This window comes from Ylistrum balloti, unplaced genomic scaffold (genome assembly GCF_031769215.1).
Source record: "Ylistrum balloti isolate Yb309-2 unplaced genomic scaffold, AGI_CSIRO_Ybal_v1 Utg370268, whole genome shotgun sequence".
In the NCBI taxonomy this organism is placed as follows: Eukaryota; Metazoa; Mollusca; class Bivalvia; order Pectinida; family Pectinidae; genus Ylistrum; species Ylistrum balloti.
The window spans coordinates 7,196-25,771 of NW_026782209.1; the positions used below are offsets into that span (position 1 = coordinate 7,196).

The 18,576-nt window shown below is 33.0% G+C and overlaps 1 protein-coding gene across 1 annotated transcript; it reads left to right on the forward strand.

The window, feature by feature from the left end:
• The first annotated feature begins 2,499 nt into the window (after positions 1 to 2,499).
• On the forward strand, positions 2,500 to 16,750 carry LOC132552689 (F-box/WD repeat-containing protein 1A-like). Its single transcript, XM_060216880.1, has 12 exons — positions 2,500 to 2,586; positions 3,890 to 4,118; positions 4,773 to 4,959; positions 5,343 to 5,436; positions 5,784 to 5,921; positions 6,337 to 6,455; positions 7,433 to 7,538; positions 7,757 to 7,900; positions 8,318 to 8,436; positions 8,879 to 8,989; positions 10,747 to 10,825; positions 11,383 to 16,750. The coding sequence occupies exons 1-12, from the start codon at positions 2,521 to 2,523 to the stop codon at positions 11,542 to 11,544; spliced, it is 1,554 nt and encodes a 517-aa protein (XP_060072863.1). The 5' UTR covers positions 2,500 to 2,520; the 3' UTR covers positions 11,545 to 16,750.
• The last annotated feature ends 1,826 nt before the right edge of the window (positions 16,751 to 18,576 follow it).

Consider the following 18,576-nt stretch of genomic DNA (forward strand, 5'->3'; position numbering starts at 1 on the left):
TTTCCTTCCCAAGCCGGCCAACATGATCAAATAGAGACATCTAGGTCTCAAACCGGAGCCAATTTGTCGAACAGTGAAAAGGGAATCTCATTTTCAAAACTGAAATAATACTAATAAACCAATATGACGGATCATTACAATTACATTGGCCAAACGTGATATTATTGAGATTTTTAGTGCCACGGATTTACTAATTAATTCCTTCGATATTGGGTGATCTTTTTGTTTTGGATAGCTCAGACACCCTTTTTGTTTTGGAAAGCTCAGACACCCTTTTTGTTTTGGATAGCTCAGACACCCTTTTTGTTTTGGATAGCTCAGACACCCTTTTTGTTTTGGAAAGCTCAGACACCCTTTTTGTTTTGAAAAAATCTAAAGTAAACAGAAAGTATCTGTCCAAAAATCAACGAGATAAATTCGAAAAACTGAGATTTCTACTATATTGTTTGTCTTTAAAAAATAATTAGGAAATTTAAGAGAAAAATGGTAATCAAACACGGCAACGCTAATTAACTCTAATTGATACAGTACTTTAATACAACATATTCCATAATACAATTATCGTACAAAAAATATAAATTCAAACGATGTAATTAGCACGTTTCGAGACAATCATAACAATCAGATATCAAAATAGATACAAACATGTATTTTCTAGCGTTTGAAACAAATAGGAAAATAGCCTCATATTCCTCTAATATACGTTTCTGAATTTACCTGACATAGTTGATATTCAAGACTTGCTTAAAAGAATATTTATTGATGTTGGTGCGCTAGTATCGCATTCAGTACATTTCATATCATTACATTGGACTTGCAAAAAAAAACCACACATTTGTTGCTTGAAAATTAAGACCATGGTTTGATGTTGTAACAACCAAGCAAATGGAAAAAAATGGACTTATTAACTGCTATTTATAAATTAAGTCACAAATCTTAATGAGAAATGAAATGTACGAGTTCAATTAATTCTAGATTCGCTCTGTACTATGTATTTGAAATGGATACAAGCTTGTTCACAGTAAAAGGGTCTTTTTAATAATGCTGTGGTTAAAATGTGTCTAATCATTGCCCTTTTCCTTATTTTAATGGGTTACTTTAAGATATAGCTAACGGTAGATGCTGTAGATCCCTTCCGATCCGAATCCTTGATTAAGAGTTTTCAGCTGTTAATCTTCAAATTTTAATTGCTTCAAATTTTAGATCTTCTCATGGTTTTATTTGTTTCACCAAATCCAGGAGTGTCTTTCTCATACGCCGCTGACCAAATCAGATGGTTTCTTCGTATATTGACAATAGTAATGTGTGAAATCACAAAGGACCATATGCACTCACACAATAAATTGTTATGTTTTTATCCAATAGATACTGTTGACCTGAATTGTAAAATAATCATTGAAGGTAGTTATATCTTGTTTGTGATTATAAACATAGATAGTTATGTTATCATGGATTCGAATTCAAAATAAAACCGACATGTTAAGTGTGTAACCTCTATGTAGGCTACAAAACAAACCTAAATAACTATGGCTGTACGGGTCTCCGAGTAAAACGCTACCTACTAATTTGGATAAATTCACTCTGGTCTGGTCCCATTTTACTTGCTGGCTCTCGTGCCTTCGACTCGATAAGCGCTAAGGGGACGTAACCAATGTTATCCCGTTGAAATAAGCTGCATGTGATATAATCCTGTATTTTTCAAGAGTACGTATAAGAAACATAATTACTATTTCGAGTACAAATAAATTGAGATATACTTAAGCTGAGTTACATTAAGAAAGATATAACTGAAATTGTTGAGATTTCTACAAGTTTCAGGACAGTCCATCAACTAACACCTATCTCTTTAAGTTTTATTTATTTGTTTCATTTCCTTATTTCTTTTTAATTTCACCTTGATATTCATGCAACCTTTTTCTATTAAAACGTAATTTCCCAACACATCCAACTCTATCAGCACTTCAAACTTAAGTATACTAATAATAATTTTTAAAAATCTCTCTTCCCCAATTTCAGTATCTATTTGAAATGGCAAGGGAATATTAAAATATGTACTGATATAACAGAAAAGAGTCCTTAATAACAACACGAGGAAAGCTACTCAACAGCAGGACACATCCAGTCTTGATTTTAAAGTTGACGATACCAATTTATCATATCCATGCTTCAATATTTAAAAGAAATTGCTCCATTCGTGTAGCGTCATGTCATAAAACCCCGGGAAGCAATCCGGATTTCATGTCCGTCATACCTGTTTGTTGTTTATTTTGACTGAAGGCGTCACAGGTGAAAAGAAATTATTTAAAAAGAGTTGTATTTGGAAAATATACCATCAGCAAAATATCAATAAAATAATTTTCAAATTTTCTATATGTGTTATGTTCAATATTTCCAGTATTATTTGGGTGTGTATTGTACATCGAACAAAACCACTTCCGGCTGTGACGTCACGAAGAGAAAAATCTCTTGGGTGGATGATACACAATTGTTTCATTGTTTTGGTCTCCGTCTCGATAAAACATGTCTTCTCTTGAGATGAAGATGGAGACATGTACTTCCTCAGATGAGAGGGTGGATCAAAGAAGGGTATATATTTTACTTATTCGTCTTATTTTGTTAAAATTGTGTCAGGTTTCAAGGACCATTTGCGACGCCATCTTACTTGATTGACAACTTCAGGACAGAACAAAACATTGGGAAATGAAGTACATAATGACTCACTTTAGTTAAACCAAACATGCTTTTGTAAAATATGAATTTTAAGAGACAATATAGATTTGGTAGTGGTATAAATTGATATTCGTCTTGATCATTCATTTGTTAGAAATCCAGAATAACAAATAGCCAGATTCACAAATCCTTTTTTATTTCCTCAACAACAGAAATATATGGAGAATATCGGTACACTTGTAGATAAATGCTACGACAAGTACTTTCACATTTTTTTCTGTTTGTAATGAACATTTTTACTCAATACACAATAAATACAAGCTGAGCTAAACAGGACCAATGTATCTAACATTATATACCATTGCATTTGCCATTTGTATTTGTAAAACTTGTAGAAAGGGATACGGAAATTTCACAGTGAAATATTTGAACATTTGTGTCGATAGTGATATATTCGTGAACACAAATTGGTTCCATCCATTTTTCACGAAGACTGTTATGAATGTTATTGGTTTATTTCATTCATACCATCATGGACACATTGGGTACAACCCAGACAATGTATATGATTGCTAGGAAATTTTCATTTCTGTTAGCTATGTGTTGAAATGACAATTTATATAGTTGATATAGCTCAATTGAATATAATGTATAGATAGTGACATTTAAAACAAATGCCATTGGTGAGCATGGATATACCTGTGTTCTATTTTTAGCAGTTGATAAACAATGGAGGTGATAAAGTTTGTGTTTTTTACAGTAAGCAAAACAACCTTTTGTGTAAAAATTTGCAATTTTGCATCGGTTATGGGGTCATTTAGTTTCTATTTGAATTGACCCTGCATTTGAAGACATAATTAATAAATCCCTCATATAGGCAATAGTTTTCATCAGTAAAATCACATGGATGGTACATGTTTTACAGTTATTTGCTTTTCATTAATTTAGTTATGTTTGTGACCTATTTGGTGTCAACTTTGAAAAAAATATAACTGAAGTCTATGATATTACTGCTTTGGCCAGTTTTTGTCAATGAAACAAAAAGAAATTTTAGATCTACACATGAAAATAGGATATGACAGTTTGAGTGTGGTTTGCAAGTTTTGATATATGCATGGAATTAAGAAATACTCGATTAGCAGTAGAAACTATTGGCTATATGTTTGATCTTTTACATGATATACAATTATGTGCTATGTTTATTCCTCTAAAATTTCAGGTGGAGACTGCAGCTATGATCACATCAATAACGCCACGCACACCAGAACCATCACCTCAGTATAATCAGGATCGTGATATATGTATAAAGTGTTTTGACGGCTGGACTGAAAATGACCAAGTTGTATTTGTTGAACATTTATTATCTCGGATGTGTCATTACCAACATGGACAGATTAATACATTTTTAAAGCCAATGTTGCAAAGAGATTTCATTTCAGCACTGCCAGGTAATGATGATTTTTTTTAAGATATATACATTGATGAAGTTGATCTGAGATGCATCATCTTGAAGGGTAATGACATTAAATATAGGATTATAACATCCGTATTCATGAAAGATGGCAACAGTGTTGAGTAATAATGCTTATGTAGACAAAGTTATGCATTTTTTAAGACATTCCCCTTTGTAATCATAGGAAGAGTCGGGTATTGTAAGTTTAAGGATATTCATACATGATCAATGATGCTACTCCTCATAACACAGTAGAGAGGTTGTGCAATCATCTGTGCAGTGTACTCATTTATAGCCCAACTGTATAGAACTTTTACACTGATCCAGATTCCTAATAATAGAAATCCCATTTTCTTTACTTTGTCCAGATAATCCAAAATTATCCATTTTTATGATGTTTATACATTGGTTATGTAGTACCAATAATGGAAGTGCATCTCAGTTTCATTATTTAGAATATTAAATTTTCCTTACAAACTTTACAACTTTGAGTTTTAAGATGCATATTTTCTAAACCTAGGAGTGCAACTACAATTTTTGTTCATTTTGCAATTTCTGGAAAGATGTAAGGTATTGTAATAAAGATTCAGTATTACACTTCTTATATATTTAACATCCTTTTCTTAACTGTTTGCTTTCAAATTTACAGCAAAAGGTTTAGATCATGTAGCAGAGTCCATCCTATCCTTCCTGGATGCCAAATCATTATGTTCAGCAGAGTTAGTGTGCAAGGAATGGTACCGTGTGATCTCTGAAGGAATGCTGTGGAAGAAATTGATAGAAAGAATGGTGCGCACAGATCCCTTATGGCAAGGGCTTGCAGAAAGACGGGGATGGTATGTTAAACATTTTGATGATAGGCATGTGTTGATGTCTTAGTTAAGGTTTGCTTGTTTTGTTTATGAGACAAAATAGATCCCTTATACCAAGGACACACAGAAAAATGGAGATGGTATGTTAAAAACTTTGATGATAGGCATGTGTTGTCTTCTCAGTTTAAGTATGCCTGTTTTGTTGATGAAATAATACTTCCTTATTTAGGTCAAATATTGAGAAGCAAGTGGTCTGGCAAATTATACACAATACAAATAATTCTCTCAATAGGTTGATCTGCCCAAAATAAATGCTATTAAAATGCTTATTGGAATTCATTATACAAACTGGTTTACTTTATGATATATTGACTGTTTTGAAGTAATCCAGAGTTTCTTTTTTGCAGGATTCATTTTCTGTTCAAACCCAAGCCAGGAGAGTCCCAAAAAGATCATAAATTTTACAGAAACTTATACCCAAACATCATTCAGGACATTGATGTGAGTCTTAAAAATTTTGTTTTTGTTTTTTTGTTAAGAGGGAAGAGGGGTGTTTTTGTGTGAGAGCTTCAAGGGCTACACTGCTGCTAATGGCAGGAAATTCTAATGTAATACTGTTCTGAGGAAAAAAAAGAGAATTTAAAAGTGTCCTTTGTAGCAGTTTGTAGTTGATCGATAACAGATTATATCCAGTCAGCACGTCATCACTAGGGAACACATGTTGTAGACTTGAGTTTGATATCTTATCAACGTCTGACTTATTGTCATGTCCTTTCAGTTACTTATCAGTATATGAATCATGTTTTCAGTTTGATGTTTATTATTTTCTCCTTTATGTCTTAAAACAGAAAATAGAGAACAACTGGCGGACAGGCCGACACACCTTACAGCGAATACACTGTCGCAGTGAGACGAGCAAGGGTGTGTACTGTTTACAGTATGATGAGACCAGGATCATTAGTGGCCTCAGGGACAACACAATTAAGGTATGTAAAAGTCATTGCTGTATAGATCAAATAGAGATATTTTAGGAAATGTATTTGAATCCTAAATTTATAACATTTTAATGATCATGTTAGGAGTCCATTCTCAATTGTGAATGAAGGGTTCAAAGTCCTGTTTTGTTTCCTTTTTTCTGTTTTGAATTTTAATTTTCCTTATCAATTTCCAGTGATCAGATAAAACATAACAGTCATAGAGATCTTATTCCAATTGATAGCTATATCTAATGTACTACAGAATGATAGAAGAAGAATTGATAACAAAACATTTTATCAGGCCTTGAAATGGCACTTTTACAAAGAAAATATTACTGAAATGAAAATTTTAACTAGTCAATGTTTATATTATTATCAAATCCAACAATGGCGCAGTAAGTAAATTAATGTGTTTTATTCACAGATCTGGAACAGAACATCCCTGGAATGTATCCAGGTGTTGACTGGTCACACAGGCTCTGTGCTGTGTCTACAGTATGATGACAATATCATCATCTCTGGGTCCAGTGACTCCACTGTCAGGTAAGAACAACATCTATAAAGCTGTTGTCTCCACTGTTTTAATTTAGTTATATTCTTACCAGCCAATATATATAAAGAACTAAGGACGTTAGTGTCAAAAATGGTGAACTTATCTCCATTGTTCATTAGATCTAGATAATAGTTGCTTTTTCGCGTAAAATCATTATCACCTGTTGCTTAGTTAGTTCTTTTTAAGGTAGAGATATGTGCAGGACTATATTAGCTGTAAGTATTTTAATATTGTGCGATTTCCACTGAAAGTCTCAGAAGGAGTTGACTTCTAGCATAGCAGGATGCTGTACACAGGGAATTAACCCATTTATTATGAGTAGGCTCATTGCAAAAATAAAAGTAAAAATTTAGGAGTTTGGTACCAATAGTAGAGGGAGAATGAACATCAACATGCAGTGAATATCATTCTGTAGTACATTCATGCATATAGATCATTAATTTAGAAGTAACCTAATGCCAGTGTGTTACAATGTGCTGTGCATAAACTTTTCATTTTTAACTTTCTCTTTTGAAATTGCCAAAAATGGCCATCCATTTTGAGTAGTTTAATTTTTGCCGTTTTTTTTCTGTAAAATAATGTCAGATTAATGTTGTTTTTCAATTGACAGTTATGTAAAAGAAATAATGTAAATAAAGGAAGCAAATTATCTGTGATGTAATACTAGATTGGTCAGATGATCTCATGGAGAAATCTACAGAAGTGAAGGAATGTTTAACTATTTAAAAAAATTAGTACTGATATTAAATCACATATTTTCTCATGTATACAGATCAGCCATATATGTCTCATGAAGATTATGATTTTCAAAAGCACAAGTCATTTACTTTTGTAGTGTAATATCACACCAGTTTTCTGTAGCTTGTTTGCTTGAATGAAGTCACAGCATGACAATATAGAAATATTATAACAATTACTGAAATGAGTTTGGGATTCTGATATCACGGGATCAATTCTTGAATTACAGGGTGTGGGATGTCCGGACAGGAGAGATGTTGAACACTTTGATTCACCACTGTGAAGCTGTTCTTCATCTTCGCTTCTGTGATGGCATTATGGTCACCTGTTCTAAGGTAAGATTGAGGACCTGATAATTACCTAAAATCGTTTTTGTTTGTTTTTTTGGTTTGTGTTTGTTTTTATTATTCTTCAGTAACAACATTAATAAAAGTGGTAATCACAAATTTACATCAGTTGTTCAAAGAAAGGCTATCAGGTGTGGAAACTATGCACACAAGATGAATTCTCTAACTTACCAATCACATCTCAAATAATCTCCATTGGTTTATAGGATAGATCAATTGCTGTATGGGACATGCAATCACCAACAGAAATCAACCTACGTAGAGTTCTTGTTGGTCACCGCGCTGCTGTTAATGTGGTTGACTTTGATGAAAAATACATCGTATCAGCTTCTGGAGATAGAACCATAAAAGTATGTATATGATATGTATCACTTAGGAAAATATCAAACTCTGTAAACAATTTGTAATGTCACTGTGTAATTTTCCCAGAGCAGGTTGGTCTTATAACATTTGAACTAGAAGAATTAGTGACAAAAAGTTTATAAATTCATATGATGAAGAAACCAGATGAAATTTGTCAAGAGTTATGTCCCTTTTATAATACCCTCAAATAAATATTGATGTTTAAAGGGGGAGTGATATGCTAGGTCTACTTGAGAAGAGTTTGGAGGTAACAAAAAGGGGGATAGAGAGGGAAAATGTTGAGGAGGTTTTATCACAATGAATGAATATTAGCAAAATAATGAAATTTACTATTATAATAGATGTTGAATATTTGTTTCAATGTTATTTTTATTTCTCCTAATTTGATGTAAATATTTTTGAAGGTTTGGAGCACACTGTCCTGTGAATTTGTAAGGACACTCAATGGTCACAAAAGAGGAATAGCTTGTCTCCAGTACAGAGACCGACTTGTAGTGAGTGGTAGTTCTGATAATACCATAAGGTAAGTAGTGAGAGAACTTGTCTTTCATCTCGTTTGAGATCTGTATACATTTGATTATCAGTTAAATATGACATGTTTATCAATTTTATTCAGAAATTTTCTTGTTTGGTTTTATTTTCCCCAATGTTTGAATTGAAATCAAGTATTGCTTTGAAGTATTGTATAAATTTAAGTTACTTTGAAAATTATTTTACATCCGCAATGTGTAATAACATATTTCAAGTCATTATCAAAGAAAGAGAATGCAATGAGTTGTGCTTACAAGTTTTCCATATATCTTTATCTTGTATTCGTAGCTGCTAAAAATACACCTGAAAATGTTTCTTTGAAGTACACATTTGATTGCTGTTAAATCCAGAGTAATGACATATTTTTGTTTTATGTGCTTCTCATTAGAAAGCTATTGAAAGTTCCTTTCAGATGTGATAATGCTTTGTTGCAGACTTTGGGACATTGAATGTGGTGCTTGTCTGCGAGTCTTGGAGGGGCACGAAGAGTTAGTGCGATGTATTCGCTTTGACAATAAACACATTGTCAGTGGTGCCTATGATGGGTAAGCATTGCAAGTCTCACAAATGCATGGGTGTGCTGCTGATCATAGGTTTGCAAACCCATTGTAACTGTTACTCACCGCCAACATGGTAGACACCAATCTAGACAAAAAAATAACATGTCTCTATTTTCATTCTCAACTGTATTTTGGTAATGCCTGTTTCCCATGCCTTGTGTCCTATTTTGCTTTAAATTTACACTTGGAAATATTTTAGGATAGAGAAAGCAGATTGCCATAAAACCTGAATGTCACAGTTAACTTTGCATACTTTCACATTCAAAATGTGTTTTCAGTTAGCCATGACATCCTAAACTCCCATAGGTTATTTCTCCTTCAGTAGACGCTTGCAGCTAAATGCCACAGATAGGATCAATATCAGCGATGTTGGCATTGGATAGCTACAGCAATACCTTTTTTGTGTTGTCTGCAGAGCTGGCGGACACTCATTGATCACTTTGTACGACGTCCGTACGAAAGATTTCCTGACTTTTTCATTTATGCTCTGAGTTAGTGAAATGAAATTTGGTATATGGCTCCTTGTTGGAAAGGTACAGATTAAGTTCAATTCCTGGCTGTCTGTAACTCTTCTTGGTAGAGTTATGCCCCTTTCAACATAGAACATTTCCTGGGAATATTGTTTTCTGGACTGTTTTGGGTTATCCTTTGAGTTATAGAAATGAAATTTGGTATATGGCTTCTTGTTGGAAAGGTACCGATTAAGTTCGATTCCTGGCTGTCTGTAACCCTTCTTGGCAGAGTTATGCCTCTTGGAAAATTCTTTGAGAATATGTTTTTTTTGTACTTTTCTTGATTATGCTTAGAGTTTTTCAAATGAAATATGAGAAATGGCTTCATGGTCGAACATTACAGATAAGGTTCGATTCACAGCTTTCTTTGCTTTGCGCAGTTTTCCTTTTATGCTTCGAGTTATTGAAATGAAATTTGGTATTACAACTTTATGATTGACATCAAACCTATTACGCTATATACTGACCTATCCAATTAACCTAGATTAATTTCTTTTACATACACAAACACTTGACTTCTCACTCTTTCTTATCAGCTGTGTTCAGTGTCTAAATCACAGACACAAGAATTAAGGAATTACCTACCTATTAATGACAAAACCAGGTAATTACGATCTCTGTGAGTCAATATTTTTTACTCGTCTTGCTGTCACATTGTGTGCAAGCCAACTGACGTAAATTGAGGCCCCAAGCAAGTAATTGGTGTACGCAGCGTGGAATGTACTGTAAGCATTCATATGTATATTGTCAAAAGAGGAACAGTATTTCACTACACGTTTTGGTAAGATAATCGCACCAGTACTATCCCTATTTATTATGATGAATAATAGATAAGTATATTTATAGATATGCTTCATAAACTTCAATGAAATTGATTTTAATAAGTAATGCATACTAATATGTCAATGCTAACTTCTGCCAATACACATGAAATCGAACATGTGCTCATGGCTTTTTCGTCATGATATCCAATATAAAGAAGAAAAAAATTAAACCTGTCTTTTTCTTTTTTCTTAACAGTTGAACATTTAAGTGTTTTCTAAAAATAAAAACCAGGCACATGATGTGGGTTTTTATGGTAATTATCCAAAAGCTCACCAAAAGAACAGAGGTTATATTGTAGCCCCTGGGCTTACTTCAGGATAAATACAGGAATAAATTTTGATTGGTTTATCTAGAGTTTTGATAAACTGATATGGTTTTATATTAATTATGTTATTTATTATGCAGAAAAATCAAAGTGTGGGACCTAGCAGCAGCATTGGACCCTCGTGCCCCTGCAGGAACTCTCTGTCTCCGTACTTTAGTGGTGAGTACCTTATGTGTTTCTCGGATTTGAGATTTATGTTAGCAGAACCAACTGTTGAATCTTGTAAATGGTACTGTAATTATCTTATATCTCCTGAACTAATATTTATGTTGGTCTTATGTTCAAAGAACATAGGTATAATTTGATCCACACAATGGATCACCAGAATTTGGAGCAGAATCTCATCTTGTTTGAGAAAATCTTATAGAAATTTTGATGAACTTATTTCATTGATGTACTTTTTAATTACTTGTACATAACATTTGACTTTGGTATAAATAGTAAGAATGTACATAGTTGTCAGTTTTTGTAGAGAGTGTCGAAGAACTTTGCTGTGATGTAGATTAAGAAATTCTGTCCTAAATTTTAAGTTTTCATGTAGAATTTTAATACATTTTAGTTCAGGCATAAAAAACTATTAAATCCAAGTGCCTGTTTGCATGACAATTACATATAAATTGTACAAAGGTGATACAAGAAAGGGTCTTTAAAAGGTAAAAAGGATGTACTTCATTGACAATTTCAAATATCTTGCTGTTTCTTTGTGTTTTCTGCAGGAACATTCTGGTCGCGTATTCCGTCTACAATTTGATGAATTTCAAATTGTAAGTAGTTCACATGATGACACCATCCTAATTTGGGACTTCTTAAATGTGCCAGTGCCAGAAGGAACAAGCTCATCACAATCTCCTGCACGTTCGTACAATTTCAACAAGTGATTCCTCCATGGTTTGAAACCAGACATATTTACAAGCAACTCTGAGCACAACATAGATCTGCTTCAAAAAGAAATTCCATGGAAATGGATTTTTTGTCCAAAAGCATCACATAAGTGATGTACTGATGACCTTGGGTTACATTTCAGTGCTTCAATGATTTTGTTTAGGTGTGATGACCTAACTTATTTTCATTTGAAATGTATTCCCTTTTAATTGTTGTTTGTTTGCTGGCTGTAATTGCCTTATTCAAATGGCTAGGTAACTTGCGTTGCAACATGACTTTATTTCCCAGCCGTGATCTCTGTTGATTGACGTTGTGTATGGCTAGGACAGCACTCTACTAAGCCAGATTCATTGATCATTTGTGGGCATAGATTCAGGAGACAATTCGCAGATTGTCCAAGTGGGGATTAGTGCTTAATTTTGTAACTCATTTTAAAGAACTGCGGGTCAAAGGGCAAGTTAGATAATAAAAAGTGTATTTGTCTGTGAATGTCCATTTCAGCAGTACACAAAAGTTAAAGTCAGCTTGTATGAAGGTATTGTTGATTTTGAAAGAGAAGGTAACAATGTTTTTAAAACGCATGATGCCAATAGGCTTTACTGACTATTGGTTGATGTATGACTATAATGTATGCAAATGCTACCAAGTACCTTGAATAATATGATTAAATGACAGAGTGTGGTGTATATTTGTAGAGATGTGTCTTGGTGTGGTTGTACATTAACTGTTTGGTTCTCTGCATAAGTAGTAAGAAGTTGTAGTGTTACTGTATATGGTGACTCGCTAATTTCATGTATGATACATGTGGAAACATTGTCATTCTGGACACATGCTACAATGCTCAATTTGAGATTATTCCAAATTACTTCATATATGGGTGGGATGGGAAGCAGTCATTTAGTGACACCATCAGAGTTGGTTGTATGGAACCAATTAACAGTAAATCATAATATATCATATTATTGCATATCTTTTTTTTTTTTTTTCTATCACAATATCATTTTTCCTTCAATAATGTTAATATTGAATACTTCAAAATAATTCAAAAACAGTTACTATATGGCTGGTTATTTTGGTGGACATTTCCTAAAAGTTGCAGGATAGCAGTGTTATCACATTTATGTAACATTCTATTGTTGCTGTCAAGATATTGTTTGCAAGCTGGTATATGTGTTAAAATGATAAGTATTACAGCAAGTATTTGTTTCAGTTAGATGGCATGTCAGTATGACAGATGTATTAAGGCACCATGAAAACTTTACATATGAACCAATGATGTATACCAAGTAGAAATGCTAACTGAACCTATCTCTCTTATGAATTTTGATGGAATTGTACCGAATATCACATCAGGGATATATTCACGCATTTTAGGTACTTTCATATCTCAAGATTGTTATTTTTACTATAAAAATGATTGGAAATTTTTAATAAAAAAATGTGAAAAAATTAAACATTTGTCATCATATAAGGTATGTTGCCTTTTCATAGTGAAGATTCCTGAATTTGACAGTTTGTTTAAATGAAAGAATTTTTGGTATTTTTTCTTGGTATAAAAATGAAATTGGACGTTGATGTCATAACAAACTCTTTGTTTGGGATTTTTATTGAATATCCATATCAACTGGCAACATGATCAGATTCTCTGTTTTTAGCATTGTAAAGCTCGGAAGTATTTTAATATTTTTTTAATTATGAATAAGGAAGAATTCTTCATCGCTTCTTCTATGGTCAATCTGTAAAGGTTTTTATTCCTCAACCTGTAAAGCTTTGTGTAACCATGACATGTGCGTCTAGTTGACATTACTTGCATTGAATCTCAAAATGGTGATATGATAAAAAGATTTGTGCTTCATTTGCTAAATGTCGCCTATCTTTTTAATGTAGTTGTTAAATATTACCACCAATTTTAAGAATGGTTCACGTTTAGTGTATGAACTATGCATGATAGAACTGTTTGTCTCAAAATTATTGTAAACTATTCAAATGCCAGGTGTAAGAAAAATCTTATTTAATCAGTGGCTAAAGCTGATCACTCTATCATCCTATATTTCATTTCATTTTTGGTTTGATGATGTTGTTTCCTGTCTGAATGTTCATAAAAATAATTGAGGTTCTTTGCAACGATATAGAAAGAAGGGCTTTATAAAGATTTAGTTGTGTGTGTAATATGGTGAATTGACAGTAGAGATAAGATGTGCTGCACTTGACTTGTTTCAGACATAATAAAAGATTACAGTATCTTTTACAAGAATATTTGACCAATAACTGTTAGTAGGTTCTGTAACTTACTCCCTTCAAAATCCTCTCTTTATTTTGAAGTACTTCTCATATTACATGTAGTGTGTGATTTCGGTGAATTGAGGGCTGTAAAAGGTGATTGGACAACAGTGTTTATAGTAGTTCTGAGTTAATCATCAGACTAATTATTCCCACCTATTTTGGCCATTAGCCTTACCTTAAAATAACTGATCCCACATTTATATGGATTTACTATAGATTTTTCAAAGATTCTGAAACTATCACTGGTTCATGTATATTGCATGTTCTTGCTTCAATTGATGGAAATTATTTCACATGAAAATTAGATATTTTATATGGAAAGTGTGTTTCTTTTCTAAAACTCTTTATATGTAACTTAATTAACATGATGTAAACTTGTATCTTTGGTGTAATATACTTGTGAAATGTGATATTTGAAGTACAGTAGAGTTCTGAATGTAGTTAAATCATTTTATACAGGAACAACAAACAGAGAGATAAAAGATATACTAACTGTAACTTAGTGCCAAAGTTACCATTACCAGCAGGTCCTTTCAGAAGCAGTTTCATTGTATGTAAGTAAAGCGTTTTCAGTAATATTATTTTTTTGTATTTTGGTTGTATAAGATAATTCTGGGAGGTTTCTGATTTTAAGTATTGTTTTTATATGACACTAGCTGACTAAATACATATTATGGTGACAGGTCCACTGCCTCTTGTACAAAATAAGGTGCTTTTTGTTAAAGAGAATGTGGGCAGATATGTTGTACTGGTGAACTGTTTGCAGAAAGCTAAATCTCTGTAGTGAACAAGAATCTGTTCCTATTTCCTGTCTGTTCCTTCATTGTTGTAGTAGACCCAGCTGTTGGTTTGGCAGAGGGATGGAGATGTTTGGTAGTGGCCTGCAAGCATTGTTTAATTTATAACATTGGTATTGGTGTATCAAATCAACTTTAGTGACTTGAATTGGATTTTTGTCAAAACTTCACAGTTATATGTCATAACTATCTTTTTAACACTAATTAACAGCAAGCATTATGTTTTTATTCTCTTCTACCTTCAGAATATTTTCATAACTTCATTGTGACAAAATATTATTTTGTGATAGTGAATATTCCACAATATGATTTCATGTAGGTTTTTGTTGAGTTTAGATGTTGTAAGAGAGTTTGATAGTCAACTGAGTGATCACTCTGCTCTTGGCGTGGTTGAGGTGCATATCCTCTCGTCAAAGGAATGCTTTAGTATGCTGGTCACCACATAGAGAATTCCTTGTGATAATCGAGTGAATGTGCAAATCTTGTCAAGGCTTTTAGTTCCAGTAGAGCATTCAATGCTTTGTTTTATGTCATTGGATTTTTGTTGTAGATTGTAGAGACCACATGTAGAATTTGTATCATACCAAGGAGAGTAAATATTGTATTTTATTGTACAAATATGTCCTGACAGCTTTAACAGGATGTATTGTGAAAATATTTTGGAAAGGATGTACTTTTAGGATATCATTGGATCAGAGTGTGTGCAGACCTTTTTATTAACGGGGTAAAAGTGCACATTGCTGTATATGGAATGAGAGAGTGAATGCTTGAGTATATCAAACATTTGTATGGGATCAAAAATTTTCTCTAATGATAAATTAATTCATTTTATGATGCTGTGCTGGATAAAAAGAAATTGATAACAATAGTTTGGATCGGGGTAAAATACTTAACTTAAGATAGTCTATTTTGTTTAAATTTCAGTGTTTCATAACATTTTAGAATTTACTCCAAATTTTATTTCTGCTTTCTGAGAAGGTATTTTCACGACATAATCATAAGAAGTGTAAACTATACATACTCCATTAAGTAGATTTAAGAATAACAGTGGACAGATCATTATGTATAACAGTCTTGAATGAAAAGTATATGAAAAGAAATGGTTTGATTTTAATACTGAATTGGCCTAATATCTCTCTTGCTAAGTATGCTATAAGTAAGTCCTGCACTGGTCCTAATACAATAAACCATTTCATTTGTTGTAATATCTCTTGTGTTTTACGTTTATTGTGTAGATTTTCTCTTGATTTCTAAGGGCTATAATATTGTGTTCACAAGAACATATACATTTTAGTAGTGTGTAAATGACTGATTTTGTGAATATATTTATCACAGTTGAGATGAAACAGTTTCATTTCATACACAAAGTTACAGTTAACTGTTTTCAAAATCACACATACTTAGTTCACAACACAACCTTAATGAACTAACAAAACAGACCTTTTAAAACTGATTAATTCTATTGAATTCTTCAACATTTGAAGTAGTGGATGGCCAACTGTTAAATGTTCAACATTGTAAAACTTCAGAAAAAAACAATATCAAAATTTATTAGTTTTTGTCATATTTAGCGGCAAAATTATTTCAGCATTTGACATTACCGACTTATAAGCAATTATCAATCACAAAACATTAATATCTAGTCTTGTAAGTCTTATTTTATCTAAAATTCTTACTGAGACATAGTTTTTGTGAGTCTTGTAGAAAACGAACTAAAAGAAACATTTTTGCATGAACTGAAAATCATTCAATTTATCATCATTATGTATTTTGTACTTCAAGGATTTCCTTGTATAAACTGTCCTTTGGAATATTTTTTCAAGAGGGTAAATTCTGATCAAAAACAACTCTTACATAGCAGTTTATGAATTGTACATAAGAGTGAGTCTGATGTTTGGTACAGCAATATTTGCCCATTTAGTTTGTGAGGAGTATGTGTTTATGTTTTGTGTCCGAGTTTGAGTGTTATTCTGTTATGTCAATTATTTATTATTTATTTCCAATTAAAGTTTGACATAACAGTTCATTATAATGGTATAGTGCTTTTATTCAATGTAAATGTAATTTACTATACACAATTTCCTTCAAGTATTGGAAACAATAAAACTACTTGTTACAGTGATATTTGTTGTTTTAAATGCCCCTGGCAAAGTATTTTAATTTGGATGTCATTTCTAAACTTGTACCTGTGTATTCAGTAAGACAAAGCTTTAAATCTGATCAATTGACAAAACTTTGGGCTGGCAGTAGAGACAATATGATAGGTACATGGGACAATATGATAGGTACATCATCAGAGCGAGATATTTCAATGGCAACCTGTGTATTCAGTAAGACAAAGCTTTCGGCTGTTAGTAGGGACAATATGATAGGTACATCATCAGAGCGAGATATTTCAGTGGCTAGCTGTGTATTCAGTAAGACAAAGCTTTAAATCCGATCAATTGACAAAGATTTCGGCTGTTAGTAGGGACCATATGATACGTACATCATCAGAGCGAGATATTTCAGTGGCTAGCTGTGTATTCAGTAAGACAAAGCTTTAAATCCGATCAATTGACAAAGATTTCGGCTGTTAGTAGGGACCATATGATACGTACATCATCAGAACGAGATATTTCAGTGGCTAGCTGTGTATTCAGTAAGACAAAGCTTTAAATCCGATCAATTGACAAAGATTTCGGCTGTTAGTAGGGACCATATGATACGTACATCATCAGAACGAGATATTTCAGTGGCTAGCTGTGTATTCAGTAAGACAAAGCTTTAAATCCGATCAATTGACAAAGATTTCGGCTGTTAGTAGGGACCATATGATGCGTACATCATCAGAACGAGATATTTCAGTGGCTACTATTTTATGAGATGTAAAAAAAATCTAGAAATTCCATTGTAACTTCGATATTTTGACTTTTGGTAGATTTGTGGTTAAGTCTTGTATAGCTCAACAATACCGGATCGCGTGCGCGCTACCAGCAACTTCTTTTATATCGCAACGGAGAGGTATCTCCCTAAATGCCCAGTCGTTCAACTTTCTTTAAAAAGTCGGATTTTCCTTCCAGTTGTTCATTTCAATAGACGTTAGTGTGTAGAGACAGTACGGAATCGACCCTTCGGCGCTAAACAAATCTTTGTGGAATCGCCTACTATTAGTTACCATTTCGTATACGTTTTTCTATGATCTTTTTACCATCAATGCCTTAAAATACACAAGATATAACCGAAAACTTCTGTCGATTCCGCACCATCTCGTACACTCTATAAATCATTGCTTATACGCTTTACACTGGTTTCTTTTGTGTGATACAGGTGACAATGTTCACTGTTGCCACCGAAACTCCACACGTAAATCTTCTACTTGTGTTTAAAAAATCTATTCTATCTTTAGATATTCGTTTTATGGCAATCGTCATTCAAATTACAAATTCATATCCTATTTAACATTCACCATGGCATTTCTGGTGTAGCTGTTAGCAACATGACACCCTTACATACCTGTGGCCCGTTAGTCCGAATGTCCGTTAATCCGAAGACCTCCATAATCCAATGAATTGGTAATATTTTAGTAAAAATATAATTTTATACACAATAACTTTGCCAAGGCGTACTAGTGAAAGTTTTTTATTATAAACAAATAAATGACGCATATAATTCAACTAAAAATGGCGGGAATAAATAAATGAAGAAAAATATGCTTGGAAATTTTTGGCGCAAAATTGTCACTTTAACTTTGTGCCGTCAAATCAAAATGTCGTATGTAATGGATGGTTTCGAACGTGACGACAATACAGTGAAACCAGAAAATCTCCAGTCAAACTTCCCTGTGTGGAAACCGATCACCTAGGCATATCTTAGGTAAAGCAATGATGAAATTCATGAACTCGATTAGGCATATTCACTCTGGAATATTTATATGTAAAATCCATCACTTCGAAATTCAAGATGTAA